The sequence below is a fragment of the Dasypus novemcinctus genome, chromosome 27, assembly GCF_030445035.2.
Source record: "Dasypus novemcinctus isolate mDasNov1 chromosome 27, mDasNov1.1.hap2, whole genome shotgun sequence".
Taxonomy (NCBI): domain Eukaryota; kingdom Metazoa; phylum Chordata; class Mammalia; order Cingulata; family Dasypodidae; genus Dasypus; species Dasypus novemcinctus.
Genome location: NC_080699.1, coordinates 8,816,141 through 8,834,559, shown reverse-complemented (window position 1 = coordinate 8,834,559; position 18,419 = coordinate 8,816,141). Strand labels below are relative to the sequence as shown.

The 18,419-nt window shown below is 41.8% G+C and overlaps 1 protein-coding gene across 1 annotated transcript; it reads left to right on the top strand.

Annotated features, from left to right (window-relative positions):
- The first annotated feature begins 5,868 nt into the window (after positions 1-5,868).
- Positions 5,869-13,427, top strand: MMP12 (matrix metallopeptidase 12). Its single transcript, XM_004469519.4, has 10 exons — positions 5,869-6,011; positions 6,482-6,729; positions 7,200-7,348; positions 7,436-7,561; positions 8,831-8,992; positions 9,297-9,420; positions 10,171-10,304; positions 10,705-10,864; positions 12,236-12,339; positions 12,984-13,427. Exons 1-10 carry the CDS (start codon positions 5,907-5,909, stop codon positions 13,082-13,084), a joined length of 1,413 nt encoding a protein of 470 aa, XP_004469576.2. The 5' UTR covers positions 5,869-5,906; the 3' UTR covers positions 13,085-13,427.
- The last annotated feature ends 4,992 nt before the right edge of the window (positions 13,428-18,419 follow it).

Genomic DNA, 18,419 nt, shown 5'->3' with positions numbered 1-18,419 from the left:
TATAGATATAAAAATAGATATCTCACATCAACAGGTATATTGTACATCCCTGGCACCAAAATTTCATGGTGAATTGTAACAAACGCACCATATTAATGTAAAATGTTAATAAAGGGGAAAACTATGCATGTGTGCATGTGATGGGTGGGGGTGGAGTGTTGGAACTCTGTGCTTTCTGCATGATTTTTCTGGAAACCTACAACTGCCATAAAATAAAATAAAAGTCATGAGGGCAATTAGGAAAAAATGCCTGAAGAGCCTGTTTATCAAAGGCTGTAAGGGAAGACAGGCTGGGAAGCACTGCTGTAGGGATTACAAAGAAAAGACGAACATTCACGAGAAGCTGTCCTTGGGCCAAGATTGGGGTTGCATGGCTCCTCTTACTTCATCCTCCTAATTGTTATTTATGGATAAGGAATTGGAGTTACAGTAACTTGCTGCAAGCCGCACAGCTTGTAGGGAGCATAACTGAGGTTTGAGGCCAAGGCTTTTTCCAAAGCCTTGCTATTTCCATTAAACCAGACTGCAAAGTCAAAGTCACTTATCTCTGAGTCATTCTCTCTACCCTCAGGTATTTACTTTGTTGTTGGGGAGTAAGAAAAGGCAAATAAACAATTTACTGCAACATGCCATCACCTTGTCTCTACCTGAGACTTAGGCCTACAAAATGGCTGCTCCCAGCTGCATCTTGTCTCTTAGCTTAGAGTTGTTTGAAGGGGAGCCATTAGTTGGGGGAAGAAAAACGACAAGAAAGGAACCATGGCTAGCTTTACGTTTCCTCTTTCCTCCCACTGTTTCCTTTCTCTGGGTGGCACCCAATATGAAGGTCCTTACTCCCAAATCCTACAGGTCCCAGGTTTTTCTTCAGCATTCGGCAACTTCTCCCTGGAGGATATCTTGGGCTAGAAAGCTCTCCCAAACCCATTTTGGGTTGAGCACTAGTTCCCAAGGCAGTTGCTCCAGCGGTTCTCTGCCTTACAGAAGTTGACCCAGTGGCCACTCCAGGCAATTCCTGTTCACACAGAGGCAAGAGGGTGGGACCGGCATCTGGGAGCCTCTCCTCCTCCCAGGACCTGGGCTCTGTGTGTCCTCACTGGGTGCAGATTCACGCTCTACGGTTGAAAACAGAGGAAAAGCCCAGGGAAACTGTGCAAAATCCCGTTTTCCTACCCATGCTCAAAATCTCTATTTTATAGAAGAAGCCTTTAAAGAATCCCATTTTTACTTTGTAGTTAGCTAAACTTCCCTGTGATGTGGAAAGAGTCAGCTGGTCTACCTCAACCATGGCCAACATACATGGGCACAGAGGTAAAGAGAGAAGGCAAGGATTTGGTGTTCATTGAGGCGTTCTCATACACAGGCAAGGAGGAAGGTGCTTTATAAAACATTATGTCTAGCTCCACTTTATAATAGGCAGAAAATGAGGCATGGCAAAGTCAACCTGAGTCCACACAGCTGGTTGGGGCAACTCCAAGCCTTGTGCTTCTCAGAGCCCTTGGGGCCAGCTCTTGAGGAAGGCTGGCAGCAGAAGGCACCTGGGCAGCCTGGCAGCGTGTGCCCCGCAGGCAGGAGGTGTGCCTCTGACGCTCAGGTGCGCACAGGTGCTCTCCAGACGGCGCGGGCCGCTCCCTCTGCTGTCCTACCCCCACCTCTGCCATAGCATTCCCAGGGCTGTGCCGTTACGCCTGGCACCGATAGGAGCAAGGACAGCCTGGCTTGGGCTGAAAAAGTTTGCAGATATCTTTTTTGTAGCATTTGCAATAGTAAAATACCCACAGGGAGGCAGAAAACTTAAAAAAAAAAAATTGAATTGCTACGTGACAAAATGAAGCAAGTTGTAGCAACAAGTCAGGACAGAGTCAGGAGTCTTCCGACATGCCTCGGTGGCCAGTTCACTTCCCTTTTCCCTGCTCCCATGTCTTCACCCATAAAAGGCAAGGGCTTCCTCTAGGTTTTCTCCCTGCACAAACAGGCTGGTGGTGTGGGAAAACGTCAGCGATGGGTGTTTCCTTGTGGACCGTGGGGGCACTTTCCTCCCTGTCCTTGACAATGACCATGCTTCAGGTCAGGTCTGGCCCTCGGAGATGACTTTGCGACTGGCTGCAGGGATTGTGTCAGGATACGTCCTGGAAGGTCCCGGCTTGGACACCGTCGGAGGCTTTGTGACAACAGTTGCCTGCAGTTAGGAGGGTCTTACTCCAAGTAGTCCCTGTCACGTAGGACCCCGGGGTCGCTCTGCACTTTCGTAAACGCGCCCTTCTTCCTCGTGTTGCCGAGGACCCCTGACCCCGCCTTGCCTTGATGGGTCCCTGGAAGGCACGGCTCTGCCGGGAACTTCAGCTTGAGCTCTGGTCCTGGATCCGATGTCTTTACAGCTCCTGCCACAAGAGCGAGATCTGGGCATGTGGCTGATGTCCCTTCCTATCCTTTCTCAACCTCATTATCAACCTCTATTTATTTATTAATTATTGATTGATTGATTGTCTTCTTATTTGAAAATACCTTCAAACTTAAGCAAAGTAGCAAACATACCGGGGAGAACACCAATATACCCCTACTAGATACCCAGATTTACTAACTGTGCATGTATGTATGCTTTTTTCTCCCATTTTATTGTGGTAGCATGTAAATTATTGCATTTCCCATTTTAATCACTTTCAAGTACACAATTTAATGGCGTTAATTATATCCACAATGTTATGCTACCATCACCACCATCTGTTATCAAAATACTTGTCCACCACCCCAAAGAAACTTCGTACCCATTATGCATTAACTTCCCATTCCCCACCCTAACCCCTGCCCATGGTACCCTGTAATCTTCTAGAATCTAGAATATCAATTTGCATATTCCAGTTGTTTCATATATCTGTCCTTTTGTTTCTGGCATATTTCACTCAACATGATATCTTCAAGGATCATCCACATTGTAGCATGTATCAGAACTTCATTCCTTTTCATGTGTGCATAATATTCCATTGCATGTCTATACCACATTTTGTTCATCCATCTGGTGATGGACACTTAGGCTGCTTCCACCATCTGTCTATTGTGAACAATGCCACCATGAACATTGGTGTACATGTATCTGTGTTCCTGCTGGCAATTCTTTTGGGCGTATACCTAGAAGTGGGATTGCTGGGTCATACGGCTGTTCTATAGCATTTTAAAGAATAGCTAAACTGTTTTTCAGTGTCTCATCTCAGAAGGCAAGGAAAGGAAAGGAATATAGCAGGCAGTCATTTATGCTAAATATTTTCCCATTTATTTAATGTGCTCCTTATAACAACCTGTGAAATACATACTATTATTATCCCAATTTTACAAATGAGGAAATTGCCTTAAAGAGATTAAAGTGATAGTTCAAGGTCATAAAATGATGGAGCTAAGATTCTAAACATTGATCTAAGACCCTAAACTTCCAATCACGGTGTTGGAGAAAATACGGCACTTACTGGGACAGGGAGACTGATTGACCATAAGCAAAGAATTTATCGAGAAGCTTTCCCAACAGAGGGGGTCTGAAGAACAGACTTCAGCATCCCCCATTGGAAGGGGGGGGGGACTTGAATTTATGCAGAACCTTCCTAGGAGGGGAAATGGTAGTTGGTGGGAGGGGGTTGAGGGTCCAAGTGAGGGGCAGGGGCCAATAGGAAGCCCAAAAGGTGAAAACTTTCCCTGACAGTGACTAGAAGATAGTGGGTTAGGGAGTTACGGTTTCTTGGAATGCTGCAGGAGCAAGTGTTTCTTGGATCTGTAGGAATTTTATCTCCCTCTGATATGTAGGTAGGGAAGGTTTCCATTTTCCCTTGTTCCCCTTTATGTGGTTTCTTTGTTTAACCTGTGGGGAGGTGCCGTGCCCTTGGACATGTAGGCTTATCCAGGATGGGGTTAGCCTTTCCCCGGTGCTTATCAGGGGAAACTGAGCTACAGCTTGCTAATTATCGCAAACCTCTAACACACGGCAATGTCCTGTGGCTGTCCAGAGAGACCTTAGCTCCTTAGACCTCACCAGCTTGGGGTGCTTAATGAGTGGAGACCCTAAAGGCATTGCAGTTTAGGTGGAGTTTGGTGTTTTTAGGAATCTTCCTGAGAGGTCTCTCTTTTTTTTTTTCCATTTCCTTGGGCAGCTTTCTCCTCGTATCGTCCATCCTACCTTTTCAGAATATCTCCTCCAACTCTGCGGTGACCTGGGTTCCTTCCTGCTTTGCGTGAGGGGTGGGAACACACCTTCCTTGTGACGACCCCTCCCACAGGGGAAGTTCACTGCTGGTGTCCTTTTGCCCCGTTCTCCAGTTTATTCACACGTGTTTATTGAACGCCTGCTAATTTCAAGGTAGTCCTAACTACCAAAAATATAAAGGTGACCGACAGACAACCTCCCCACCCAAGAGACAGAGCCTGCAGGTGGAGAGCCTGCCCCTCCCACGTGTCCTGATAAATCCCTTTGCCTGTTTTCTAGCCATAGTCTGTGGGATTGCACTTACGATTCTTGAATTAAATTCAGTATTTGAAAGGATTCCCTTACAACTCTTCATGTCACATCTTCCTAGAGCTGCATCTGGCTGCCAACTTCAGGAGCCTGTTCTCCTTCTGGGCCAAGGAGAAGGGAGTGAGCATCAGTGAGCTGCTTTAGTAGATGCCAGCACTTGTAACACACCGTCTCCTTTAATCACCCCTGAAGCATAAGCAGACAATGATTATTAACCTCATTTCCAAATGAAAAGCCGAGAGTCCTGGAGGTCAAAGTCCTAGAGCTTGGAAGGCAGAGTTTGGAGGCGAGGAAGGTACAATGCAGAGGCCCCCTTCTCTTCCTCAGCAGGGGAGTCCTCCTCCCGGATCACCAGCCTCGGAGAAAATGGGTTGTGTGTTCACCCGAGCAGCAGCCAGCCACAGCGGGATCCCCATACTGCGCCGCGTCCCTTCTGTTCCATCCCTCAACAGCCTGGCCACACAGAATCAGGCGCCGAGGGCCGAGAACCTGCTGCCCGCAGGGCTACCTTTGGAGCTTCATTCCTCAACTCGCAAATGCTTCCAATCGTCAAAACTTCTCTGCTGACCGAGAGGCCGATTCTGTGCAGAGTGGACAATTGGGTTCTCACAGAAAGAAGCTGGGTTGATAGGGAGCTGGCGTGATTCCAGAAGGAAACTTCCCCACGTCCTGTAGTTGGAAACCGTGGCCCTTGTGCCGGCATCTCCGGACAGTGTTGAACCTAAGAAACATTTGCGTCTGGAATCTCTCTACCCAGCTACATAGTTGGGATTGGGCCTCAGCTCAGAAGGTTGAAGATCTCAAATTATAGAGCCAGATTCTAAGCGTGCACATCACATGGAACAAACATTAAAGCCTCACCATGTTGACCTTTTCCTTGCCAACTGTGAGGTCTCTCCAGCTCAGTTCTCTAGATTCAGCTTGGAGAGGATTCATCCATTCCAGCAAAAGGATTTTATTTACCTAATCTTTTATATTTATTTAAAAAGCTGATTCCACCTTTAACAAAGATAAAGGAAATACTCAAGAGAAAATTGGGAATACTGAGCTTTCCATCAAAGTATGTGTAAGTTACTTATGTAGTAAAGGTGCTTAGTGTTTCTAACAACAGCTTTTTTGGGGGAGGAACTCTTCAACAGTTTGGAGATAATAGGCACTTGGGAATTCCTTTGAGTTGCCCCAAGTGCGAGATGAGTTAGATGCTAATTGACCCGTTGTTGGTCCTGGAATAAGGTCAGGTTTGCTTTTGCATGCTTTTGAGGTAAATCAAAGGATGATATCAACTCTGAGTCACTCTGAAGATTTCATTTGCACAGTCTGGTCTAAGGACTATATAAAGAGGAGAATTTAAGGAACTTGTACTGAGAAGGAACCTTGGACTGAATTGGGCTAAACCTTTCCGGAGAAGCTTAGAATGAAGTTTCTTCTATTGATCCTGGTCCTGCAAGTCACTGCCTCTGGATCTGTTCCCCTGACCAGAGATGCAAAAGCCGAAGAAAATGAAGTGACATTTGCCCAGGTAAGTATTGGCACTATCATACTTATCTAGTCAATTTTTGTCTTTAATATTTATTGCATTGGCAAGAGAATTTGTCCACCATGCTAACAAGCTTTGACCAAGGAATTTCAGTTCAATATAATTGGAGTTCTACTTCGTTAATCATTTCGTGCCAGTTAATCATCAGATTTTAGCAATGGGTTGATTAGTATAAGCTTACCTCTGCCTGCCACAATAATTCAAGCATACTTTACCCCTCACTCATCCCAGCTATTTCTTCATAAGCATTTAAAAAAACAGGATTAAAAGTTTTTTTAAAAAAATCCTTCTCCCTAATTAAGAGTTTGGATAATCTCCGCATTTTCTTATACTATTTTAACTTTAAAACTGAAGCATCAGTGTGCAGTTATTTGAGTCATATGCAGAACTCCAATGAGCTCCAATAAAGTACCTACATGTATACTCATGTTTTACTAAATGTATTTTCCCAGAGGTACTTGGGAACCTTTTATGACCTCCACATGGAAGATATTCCCAAGACAAAAATGGGAGTTCATGAGAATCTTATGGAGAATAAAATCCAGGAAATGCAACAGTTCTTGGGGTTAAGAGTCACTGGGCAACTGGACCCACCTACTCTGGCAATGATGCACACCCCCCGCTGTGGAGTGCCCGACGTGGGTGATTTCAGGACAATGCCAGGGAGGCCAGTGTGGCGGAAGCATTATATCACCTACAGGTAATGGGGGACCAAGGATTGTTCTGCTTTCCCAGAGGAGTGATTCTAGAGACCTCAACTGTTTTAGATCTAGACCTAAATCTTGAAGTAGATGAGAAGCTCCCTAACTACAACACCGTCATGCTATCAGATGACATAGCTCCATGATTTCTAGAAGGGAATCTTGTTTACTCAAGGAAGAGGTATTTGGCTTGCAGAGTAGGAGAGAATGAAACCCAATCTGCTGTAAAAGAAAAATTTCAGGAGTCTGGGGGCAGGGGCAAGGAGATATAAGCTTCTATGAAAGTCAATTCTTCATAATAACCTCTAAGTCATAAATGAGAATGAGAACCTAATGGAAAAATCCATGAAAAGGCTTCTGTACTTTACTCTTACGTGAAGCATCTAAATCAATAATGCTAACAGAAATGAAAGTGCTGCTATACAACCAAACTGACGTGAGTTTCCATGTGTTCTCTTTGCTGGTAAAGAATCAAAAATTACACTCCTGACCTGGCGCAGGTAGATGTGGACTACGCCATCCACAAGGCTTTCCAAGCGTGGAGTGACGTGACGCCCCTGAAATTCAGAAAGATTAATGCAGGCGAGGCTGACATCATGATATCTTTTTCACGAGGAGGTAGAGAACTTGCCTTGCTTCATCTGTGTCATTTGGCATGACCCCCAGCATGTGTAGATGGAATAATTGTCTTTCCCTTTTGAAAAGCTCATGGAGACTTCTATCCTTTCGATGGAAGAGGCGGAATTTTAGCCCATGCTTTTGCACCTGGAGCTGGTATTGGAGGAGACACACATTTCGATGAGGATGAAACCTGGACAAAAAGCTACAGAGGTAAGCAAAATAATTTCAAAAATGTTAAGGTAGAGAAATACAAGGTTGTATATGGTCATGTAGTCCTGTGTGATCCTGGGATAAAAATTTCAGGCTGCTCAACAATACCTTGTGGGCATTTATAGAAAGACTGACTCTCATCTCTCTTGACAGCTGGCTCCAAGGTAAAACTTTCTATCTATTGTTAATTCTAGATTACATTATGTCACCCATGTGGAAAGCAAATGTAGGAAAAGCCATCAAGAATATGCTCTATTCAACCTTCCTCTCTGACTGATATTGGACATCTTGAATGGCAATAGTTTTGTAGGCTACTGAAAGGGCACATGGACAAAGACTTGAAAAGTTCTTGATGAGAAAGAGAACTTTTCCATTGTTAAAAAGACCATGAAATCATGTAGGATTAGGTCCTGAGCCAGATGTGTTAAATTACTTTTACCTGAGGTTATTTGCAATCTTTTCATCTGAAATGGGAGACTTGTGCTGGTTACTTTACAAATGTTTTAGAATTTTAAAGATCGTTTAATCCAGATCTTTACATTGAGGCCAAGAAGTTAGTGGCTAGCTTGTGGTAAAACTGGGGCTACACTTTCCAGTTTTTAGCCTAATGGATATTTTCCACCTATGTTGCCTTATTAATCGGCTTGATTCTGTTTCCAAAAGCTGAGTTATTTATTTTGATTTAAAATGCTTATGAGATCTCTGCATTTTGGGCCCAAAGTCTCTAGGAAATGCACTTTTTTTTTTTTAGTAAAGATTTACTTTTTATTTATTTCTCTCCCCTTCCCCTCTGTTGTCTGTTCTCTGTGTCCATTCCCTGTGTGTTCTTCTGCGCCCGCTTGCATTATCTGGTGACACTGGGAAACTGCATCTCTTTTTTGTTGCATCGTCTTGCTGTGTCAGCTCTCCATATGTGTGGTGCCACTCCTGGGTGGGCTGCACTTTTTTCATGTGGGGCAGCTCTCCTTACGGGGTGCGCTCCTTGCATGTGGGGCTCCCCTACACAGGGATGCCCCTGGGTGGCACGGCACACCTTGTGAGTGGCAGCACTGCGTGGCCAGCTTACCACACAGGTCAGGAGGCCCTGGGAATTGAACCCTGGACCCTCCATATTGTAGACAGATGCTCTGTCAGTTGAGCCACATCCGCTTCCCTTAGCTCAATGCTTTCTGAATTGTTATGGTGTTGTGTGATGGGGGTGTTTGGATGACCTCTTCCTAGGTGCCGATGTATTTCACTGCTCTTTTCCTCTTTATTTTCCTTGTACAGGGACAAATTTGTTTCTCGTTGCTGTTCATGAGATTGGCCATTCCTTGGGTCTTGACCATTCCCATGATCGAGCGGCCATAATGTTTCCCACCTATAGTTATACTGACCCCAACACATTTCACCTCTCTCCTGATGACATCCGTGGCATTCAGTCTCTCTACGGTGAGTTATCATTTTGCTATGTGACGATAGGCTTATAAATACTCTACATTTGAACAGGCATTGACATCTGTCTTTTCTTGACTCCTGTGAGGTAAGCAGCATCGTTTTTACAGATGAGGTCAAGAGATCTAGTAGTTCACTCAAGGTCAGAGCTAGAGTCTGAGTTCAGGTTCTTCCTAATCTGGAACAAGAAATATTCTTGTATGCTTCCTTATCAATGTTTCTTGTAATGTTTTAAAAGTGGTGTTTCCTCTTATGAACTAAAATGCCAACTTTCCCAATGCTTCTTGAAATGCATTTTCAGGAGGTCCAGAGCAGCACCAACCTTTGCCAGATCCCAACGGTGGAGACTTGTCTATCTGTGATCCCAATATGAGGTTCGATGCTGTCACTACCATCGGAAATCAAGTGTTTTTCTTTAAAGACAGGTAGGATCCATTTTAAAATCTAACCAATATTATAGACTCTGTCCTTTTTTTCTTTTTTTTAGAGAATAGTGGAGGATAAAGTAGATGAAACTTGAAAGAAAGACCTTGAGACTTGATTCTGTAGGCAATGGAGAGATAAACTGGAGATTTGAAGTAGGAGATGGGAATGGCTATTGGTGTAAAAAAGGTAGGAATCATGAGTTGGAAATAACAAGACAGGAAGTGCAGAAACCAGACTGTTGTCATCACATAGATAAAAATGGGGAAGTCTAGAACTAAGGCAGTGACAGGGTACCTAAAATTTAAGTCAGGCTTTAAGATCCTGAGTAAAGACTTGATTTCTTGAACATAGAATAGAGAATTCCAGATGGCTGACAGTTTCTGTCTTGGAAAACAGATGGAAGCAGCAGCTATTTGAGGGTGGGGAGAAGATGAGTTGTTTTTTTTTTTTTTTTTTTTTTTTTCAGGTTTTATAGGACTGACAAGGTAAAGTAAGCAAATTGGAAGCATGATTTTTTAGAACTCAGAGCTCATGTTTTCCATACTTTGTATATGGTCAGACAAATATTCCCCATTTTTTATTATGAAACTGGGATACTTGATTTTTGGTAACTTCCTTTGGTTTCAGAACAAGGGAATGTCTCATGGGGCCCTACTAAAATCTAGGCTGTTTCACAGGAACTTACCAGTCAAATGTTCGTGGTTCTTGAGTCAACAGTGATTTTTAACCCTTCTGTTTTTTCATGTCAGGTACTTATGGTGGAAGGATCCCAAGACACCTAAGGTCAATGGTGGTTTAATTTCTAAGTTATGGCCCACTTTGCCATCTGGTATTCAGGCTGCTTATGAAATTGAAGCCAGAAAGGTGGTTTTTCTTTTTAAAGGTAATTACAATGTTTTGTCATTGACTCTACTTCAAGGAAAATAGCAAATTAAGGAAATACTCTTTATACTGGCATAGCCACATTTTGTTAATGGTGGCTCTGAACTATAAGTTAAAATAGCGTAAGTACCTAGGATAATACATAAAACTTTTGGGAAGATAGTCTGCCTGTTTGTGAGTAGTACAATGATAATACTTGTGAAAAAATGTAAAACGAAAGGAGGTGAACCATGTTCATTGATAAACATTTTGGTTCATGAATTATCCCAGATTTTCTGGTTTTATAAAAGCATTAAAAGAATGGAATATTATGAAAAAAGCAGCAGCTTTCTATTTCACATGTTCATAAACAGTATTTTCATTTCTCTAATCCTAATGTACGTTTTCCTTTGTATTCACAGATGATAAGTACTGGTTAATCAATGATTTAAGATTGCAACCAAACTACCCCAAGAGCATACATTCTTTGGGTTTTCCTGACTCTGTGAAAAGAATTGATGCAGCTGTTTTTAACCCACTTTACTACAAGACTTACTTCTTTGTAGATAACTGGTATTGGAGGTGAGCTTTAATAGTTAAGAATTGATGCATCTGTTTTTAACCCACTTTACTACAAGACTTACTTCTTTGTAGATAACTGGTATTGGAGGTGAGCTTTAATAGTTAGAAATTTGACCTCTAAACCTGATGAAAAGCAGAGAAAGGGTTTTTCTAGAAGGTAAAATTTTCTAAGCAAGTTTCAAAGATCTTGCTGGGAGAAGGATCTGACTGGAACAGTTGTTATCAACTTAGTTATAGTCTCTATACTTTTGGCTTCTGATATGAAATAATGTGTTTTAAAAGGAATACTTAAAAATTATCATAATGCAAATAGAGGAAAACAGTGCTACGGATTTATGAGAGTTAGCCTTAAGTCAATATTTGGATTTACAGACTCATTTCCTAGAACCGTTGGACCCAGTGAGAAATTAATAGGAAATCAAATATAGTAGAATAGGGACTCTCCCGAGTTGCTGTCTCTATAAATTTTGGAGGCTAGGATCCTCTCCCTTCTCCAAGGAAGCTATCCATTTGCCAGTTGCTTATGTGATTGACATTAAGTGAATTGTAATGCAATGCATTAAAATTACATATGGCCACTGTCAATTCTTTAAAGTTTAGTTTTAGTATTAAAATTTTTTGACATGTAGTCTCAAGTGAATAGCACATGATTGTGCCTTTGATTTTCTTAGGTTTATCCACAAATAGTTAGACCTGTTTGAGGAAGCAAAACTCATGATTTTAGCAAATAAGACTTTCACACTATACCCACAATGGGTATAGTTATCACAAGACTGCCATTACTAGCATGGGTATATGCAGTTCAAATCTGACCGGTGGCTGCTTTTTATATCTGCTTGCACCTGGCCCAGGATTGTTTTCCCCTTAAAGGTCAGTTGTGTAGTGCTGAGTAAGCAATAAATACTTGGAAGTGCTAAACTAAATAATAGGAATTCAATTGCTTTTTGAAAGTCTAGAAAGAATAAGTTTTCCATCTCGTAAAAAGGAATTTAAGGATATACTATCTGAGTGCAGCTGACTGTGTCATCTTGAAATGTAGCTCTAGCATGTATATTTAAAACCGTTTGGCTCTGGCTCCTGTTTTCATGTTATCTTCTGAGGAAAATGGTTTTTGTTTCAGTGGGAAGCTTGTGAAAATAGTTAATGGCAGGCAGCTAAAATGACAGTGGGGACCTGTGCGTAGCCAAATCGCTTACAACGTGGGAGTCTAAATTCAGGACCATGCACCAGAGGAAGCTGTGGGGTGGCACTGCCGGGTGTGACCAAAGCAGGACAAGGACAGTCAGTCTTTCAGGGGAGAAAGTGGATTTGGGGGTTGGGAGGATCATGTCATGGAATTTCTGATCAAATTCCTGATATTTCTTTGCTCAGGTATGATGAGAGGAGACAAGTCATGGACCCTGATTATCCCAAATGGATTACCAGAAACTTTATAGGAATTGGGCCTAAAATCGATGCAGCCTACTACTCCCAAAGTAAGTAGATTCTGAAACCATGCAGATACTGGGAATCCCATTTTAAAACAGAGAACCTGGTTATACAACCTCCAGGTTGAAGAGAGAGAATGGGGTTCCAGTTCAGGAAAGGATGACACTGAGTTGTCCATGAGGCCATAGAAGGGAGCACGCCATGTGCTGGGCTCAGAACAGGTGGGCTAGAAGAATGAGGGAGAAGCGGACCGAGAGCTGGGGTATTCCTGACAGCCAGGGGGGGTGTGAGGGCTGCTGCTTCCACAAGAGCCAAAATTCAGCGAGCTGAGATTGAGTTTGTGAGTGTCTTCAAGCAAGGTCAAGGCCAAGTTTTTGTTTTTCACTTTCTCCGGGAGGCCCCTGTATACCCTGCTTGAGCCCAGTCTCCTCCCACCCGGAATCCTCATGTAGAGTAACTTATCAGAAACATTTGCATCTTATAGTCAGCCTTTGAAGCCCAAGCAATGGTCACAAATTAAGTATCCCAGTAGTAAACCAGTATCTGTACTGGGCAGGCTATCCAGCCAAGGGCCCCAAACATTTATATTCTCAAATCAGAACATGTTTAATCTAGGTCCACTGTAATCTATAAAGCTGTTATTTTTGGTAGAAATACAAGGGGAGAATTGAACTTTCATTTTCATTTTTAGGACACTTCTATTTCTTCCAAGGATCACAAAAACTTGAATACAACAGCCAAGTCAGGCGTGTCACCAAAAGGATGAAGAGCAATAGCGGATTGGGTTGTTAGGAATGATGTAATTAATGATGTTTGTCAACTCATTTCATTTTAATTTTGTATGTAAGTTTTTCAATTTTGAAAACTCTTAGCATGTGGTGGCTTCGTTGTCAGTTTTTATTTGACTATTGAGTTTGCACATCTTTAATAGAAACCTTCAAAGGCCAGGAGAAATCCTATTGGGGAATGCTCTGTAAGGTTGGACTGAAATATTATAATCACCTCTCTGGCTTATCTAAAATGAATTTCTGCATTTTAATGAAAAGTGAAAACAGAATGTACCTGGCACTTTAAAAATGACAATTATAGAAATAAATTAAATGTGATAATGTATTTTTATTCTATTGACTTAATAATGTAAATATTCTTAAAAATAAAAACTTTGAAAAGAAGTATTTGGTTTTAAAATCTCTTAAATATTTAGCTATATATTTTGGAAATATCTCTCGTTACTGTACCAAGGGGGAAACAGACATGAAAACTAGGAGAAGGAAAAGGTTAGATTTGTTTTGGCCACTGGTCTAAGGTCTCCCGCCTCCATAGGCTGGGAGAAGGCATTCTCCAGAGGCATGTGCCCTTCAAGGAGGACCTGCAGCGTATGACCAAGCCAGGACAGGCGAGTGGTGAGATGGGGCCTCTCCTGGGGAGCTTTGGTTTCAGGTCACCTGTCAGGTGAGCCATGCAGTGCTGTGTGACCTTAACAAATTATTAAACTCAGCTTCCTATAGACTTAGGAAGAAGAATTAGTGGTATTTCTCAGACTTGTGAAAAAAGTGCAGAGCATGATACGATGAGCACATTGTGCTGGCAGTTTACCCTGCCCTGTGCCAACTTTTTCTATTACCCTGGCTCATAATTCCCTCTTGTCCATTACACACATCATAGAGCTCCCACTAACATTTTTCCGATTTACAGATTTACAGAAGAATAACGCAGAAAAAAGAGTTGCCATATACCCACCCCATTAACATTTTGCATTAGTGCCATTGTAACAATAGAAAGAAATGTTTAAAATTTACTGTGGTTTCCATTAAGGGTCACTGTTGTATGTCTTATGGTTTTTTAAATTCTAGTAACATATGTGGAACCTAAAATTTCCCCTTTTAACCACATTTTGATATATAAGTAGCATTAATTTTAATACATTTGCAATGTTATGCTACCATCACCCATCTATTACCAAACTTTCCTATCATCTCAAACATTCTGTACCACTTTACACTAACTCTAACACTTAGATTAACATTTTCTTAGATTAATCTCTGTAATACTTATTCTCTACCCCCATCTTGCCCCTCGTAACCTGTATTCAAGTTCCTGACTCTGAATTTTCTTATTCTAATATCATATATCCTACAATATTTGTCCTTTGTCTGGCTTACTTCTCTCAACATGCCTTCAGGGTCCGGGTTGCATGTATCAGACTTGTCCCTTTCATATGCCACATTTTGCTCATCTGTTGATGGACACTTGGGTTGCTTCTAACTTTTGGCTACGTGAATAATGCTGCTATGAACACAGGTGTGCAAATATCTGGTTGAGTCCCTGCTTTCGGGTCTTTGGGGTAGGTACCTAGAAGTGGGATTCCCAGATCTTAATTCTATACGTAACTTTCTGAGGAACCACCAACTCTCTGTGCCATTTTACATTTCCACTGGCAGGGCGCATTCCTGTGTCTCCATCTTCTCAGGCCCTTGCTTTTCATTTTTTAAGTAGCAGCCTTTCTAGTGGGTGTGGTTCCACTAACGTCTTAGTGGATTTATGGAACGTTTTAATTTTCAGTCTATTTGCAGACTCCTGCTGCTTGATAGTTTCGATCCAAGAAATTGTCAGGCCTGTCTCCGCTCGTTTCTAACTAGTGGAATGAGCTGAGAGCCATCAAAGGAAAATGTGAGGACCAGAATCTCCGTGAGGATGGGGTTCCACTCCATGCCTTAGGTCCATTCCCGAGGATGTGCGTTCATAATCCTAGGGTTGTCCTTGCAAGGAGTTGGGTCAAGTCATCTTTAGGAGAACTTTTTTTTGTCCCAGAGAAAACTAAATGCTGTACTTCTAAACAAGACGCTCCCCACAAATTTCTTCAAAAGAAAATTGAATGGTAGCTAAAATTTTGATAGAGTTGCATTTCAAGAAGAATCCAGTTTCTCCAAAATGATAACTGAATTGGAATAAAAGCCCAGAGTACACCCCACTCATTTTCAAATATTCATGAGAAATTCCTTCAAATCTAGAATTTCTACTTACTTCTCATAATTTCAATCTCTTTCTTGATATTCTATTTAGTGAGACATTGTTCTCAAACTTTCCTATAGTTCTTTGGACATGGTTCCCTTTAGTTCTTTGAACATATTTAAAACAACTGATTTAAAGTCTTTCTCTAGTAAGTCTTTCTCAAGAAGAGTGTTTATTGACTGTTTTTCCCCCTGTGTTTGAGCCATACTTTCTTAGTTTTTTTTTGTTGTTGTTGTTTGTTTTTTATACATCTTATAATGTTTTTTTGTTGTTGTTGAAAACTGGACACTTAAAATAAAACATGACTCCTTTGGAAACCAGACTCTCCCCCCTCCCTAGGGTTTACTCTTGTTGCTGTTTGTCGTTGTTTAGTGATTTCCCTGAACTAATTCAGGAAGGTCTGTATTCTTTGTCATGTGTGGCCACACATGCCTCTGCTCTTAGTTTAGTAGTCAGCTAGCGATTGGGCAGAGATTTCCTCAAATGCCAGGCACCAGTAAGTCTCCCCATCTTTGCTGAGGGATTCTGTGTGTAGGTTGGGGCACATTTTCAAGACTGGGGCACCTCACAGCTCAGCCCTGGCCTTTTACTTCCGGTGTGCGCAGAGGCTCAAGGGCAGCTGGACGTGAAGCGCAGAGCTTCTCAGGGCCTCCCTGAGCACCTGTGGAGCCCTAAGCACACCCCTGCTCGCTTCCAGCCTGTGTGTGGCCTACAGGTGCAGAAGCCTGGCAGGTGCTCAGGCTTCAGGTGTTCCCTGAGAGGTGTTTTATCTTTCAGTTTTTATACAGCTTGTATACCCCAACTGTTACGGTCAGCTCCAGTTTTAAGCAGTTATTGTTTATTTTCAACAAATGCCCCCTAGGAAAAGTCTGTTCTCACGGGGTGAGCTGTGAGTCAGGTCGAATAAAGGCAAGGCCTGCGAGGGGTGCTTTTCAGGAACCAGGAGGTCAAATAACGACAATTCTCTGAGAAGGGGCTTTGATTCCAGGGGCTGCAGGGTGGCTGGATTTCAGTATAATTGTGGGCTGTTGGCTTTCAAGGCTGCCGCGGTGCTGGGGAAAGGGGAATGGGGACAGGGCGAGTTGAAATGCCACCGAGCGCATGGAGATCCAGCTATTTTCCTTGAATAGACGCGCCCTGAATTGTTGCAAGCCCTAGGTTAATTTCCAGGGTTCTGGAAATGTTGCTTTTGCAATTTTTTTGTTTTTGCCAGGTCCTTGTTGCTTCTCTGTAGGGGAGGATTTAGTGGAGGCCCTTACTCTGACATTCCAGCTGATGACACTGCTGAAGCTTCTTTTACAATGCAATGTTTAAGAAGGCCTTGCCCACCTCGAATCAGAATAGTCTTCTAGATGTTTCTCTTAATAAGGCTAAAGTTCTATCTTTTAACTATTTTCTGTATCTTAGGAAGTATCTATTCATTCTTCTCTCTTCCTCTCTTTTTTTTGGTAGCAGCTTTATTGAGACTGTTCATACACTGCAATTCACCATTTAAAGCATATAATTCAATAGATTTGCGTATATTCACGATTTTAGAACATTTTCAGCATCCCAAAAGAAACCCCATTAACTGTTTTTCCCCATTCCCTCTCACCCCTACTGTATCCTCAGTTAGGTCCATTTATTCAATCTTTGATAATATTTGACTTTCTCTTTTAGTATTCATCAGTCTCACCAGAAGGTTTTTATTTTTATTACCATTTTCACAAAACAGATCTAGACTTTTTCATCCATTCTTTTGTTGCTTTGATTTCTACATCATTACTTTCATACTTTATTTCCTTCTACTTTGGATTCAGTATATTTTTCTAATTTCTAAAGTTAGATGCTTAATTCTTTACTATTCAGCCTTTTAAAAAATATATAAGAGTTTGATCTGTATGTTTCACTTAAATCACTCTTTACATCCTATAAGTTTATTTTCTTCTTTTACCCACATGTTATTTAAAAGCAGAGCAGTCACTAGACTATATGACACCTTTCTGTGAATTAGACAAAGCTATCTCTATTTCAAGGTACTTTATTTCTAAATAATTATTCTAACAAATATGCAAATCTACTGTGTCCACAATGTGAATGGCCTTCCTTATAAACAGGGACTTTGTACAGTGAGTAACCTGCACAACTGTGTACAGCAGCTTCGAAGTGTGATGAAGGCTTCCAAATACACTGGGTTTTTAACATTTATCCTTTTTAATTTATTTGTTACTTAGTTGTAGGGGGGTTAAAGAAGTGATAATAATTAGTTGAAACTTGTTATATGAGCTAATTTTAATGGGGTCAATTTTTATAAATGTTTTATGTGCGCTTCACTTAATCAATATTCTTAATTATGAGTGCAGAGTTCTATAATTGTGTATAATAATAAGTTTGTTAATTATGTTGCCCAAATCTTTCTTTTATTTTTTTACTATTTTTTTTGCTTACTTTATTTATCAGTAATTGTGAAATGTATGTGACATGTACCACTTATTCTACCTTTACCAGTATTTGCTTTAATTTTTTTAATTTTTTAAAAAAGATTATCTATTTATTTCTCTCCCTTTCCCCTCCCCAGTTGTCTGCTCTCTGTGTCCATCCACTGTGTGTTCTTCTGTGACCACTTCTGTCCTTATCAGTGGCACTGGGAATCTGTGTTTCTTTCTTTTGTTTTTTTTAAGATTTATTTTTATTTATTTATTTCTCTCCCCTCCCCCCCTGCCCTGGTTGTCTGTTCTCTGTGTCTACTTGCTGCGTCTTCTTCTTTGTCCACTTCTGTTGTCAGTGGCATCGGGAATCTGTGTTTTTTATTGTTGCGTCATCTTGTTGTGTCAGCTCTCCGTGTGTGCAGTGCCATTCCTGGGCAGGCTGCACTTTTTTTGTGCTGGGCAGTTCTCCTTACAGGGCGCACTCCTTGCGCATGGGGCTCCCCTATGCAGGGGACACCCCTGCATGGCATGGCACTCCTTGCATGCATCAGCACTGAGCAGGGGCCAGCTCCACACGGGTCAAGGAGGCCCTAGGTTTGAACCCTGGACCTCCCATGTGGTAGGTGGATGCCCTAACCACTGGGTCAAGTCCGCTTCCCTATGTGTCTTTTCATTGCATCATCTTGCTGTGTCAGCTCTCCATGTGT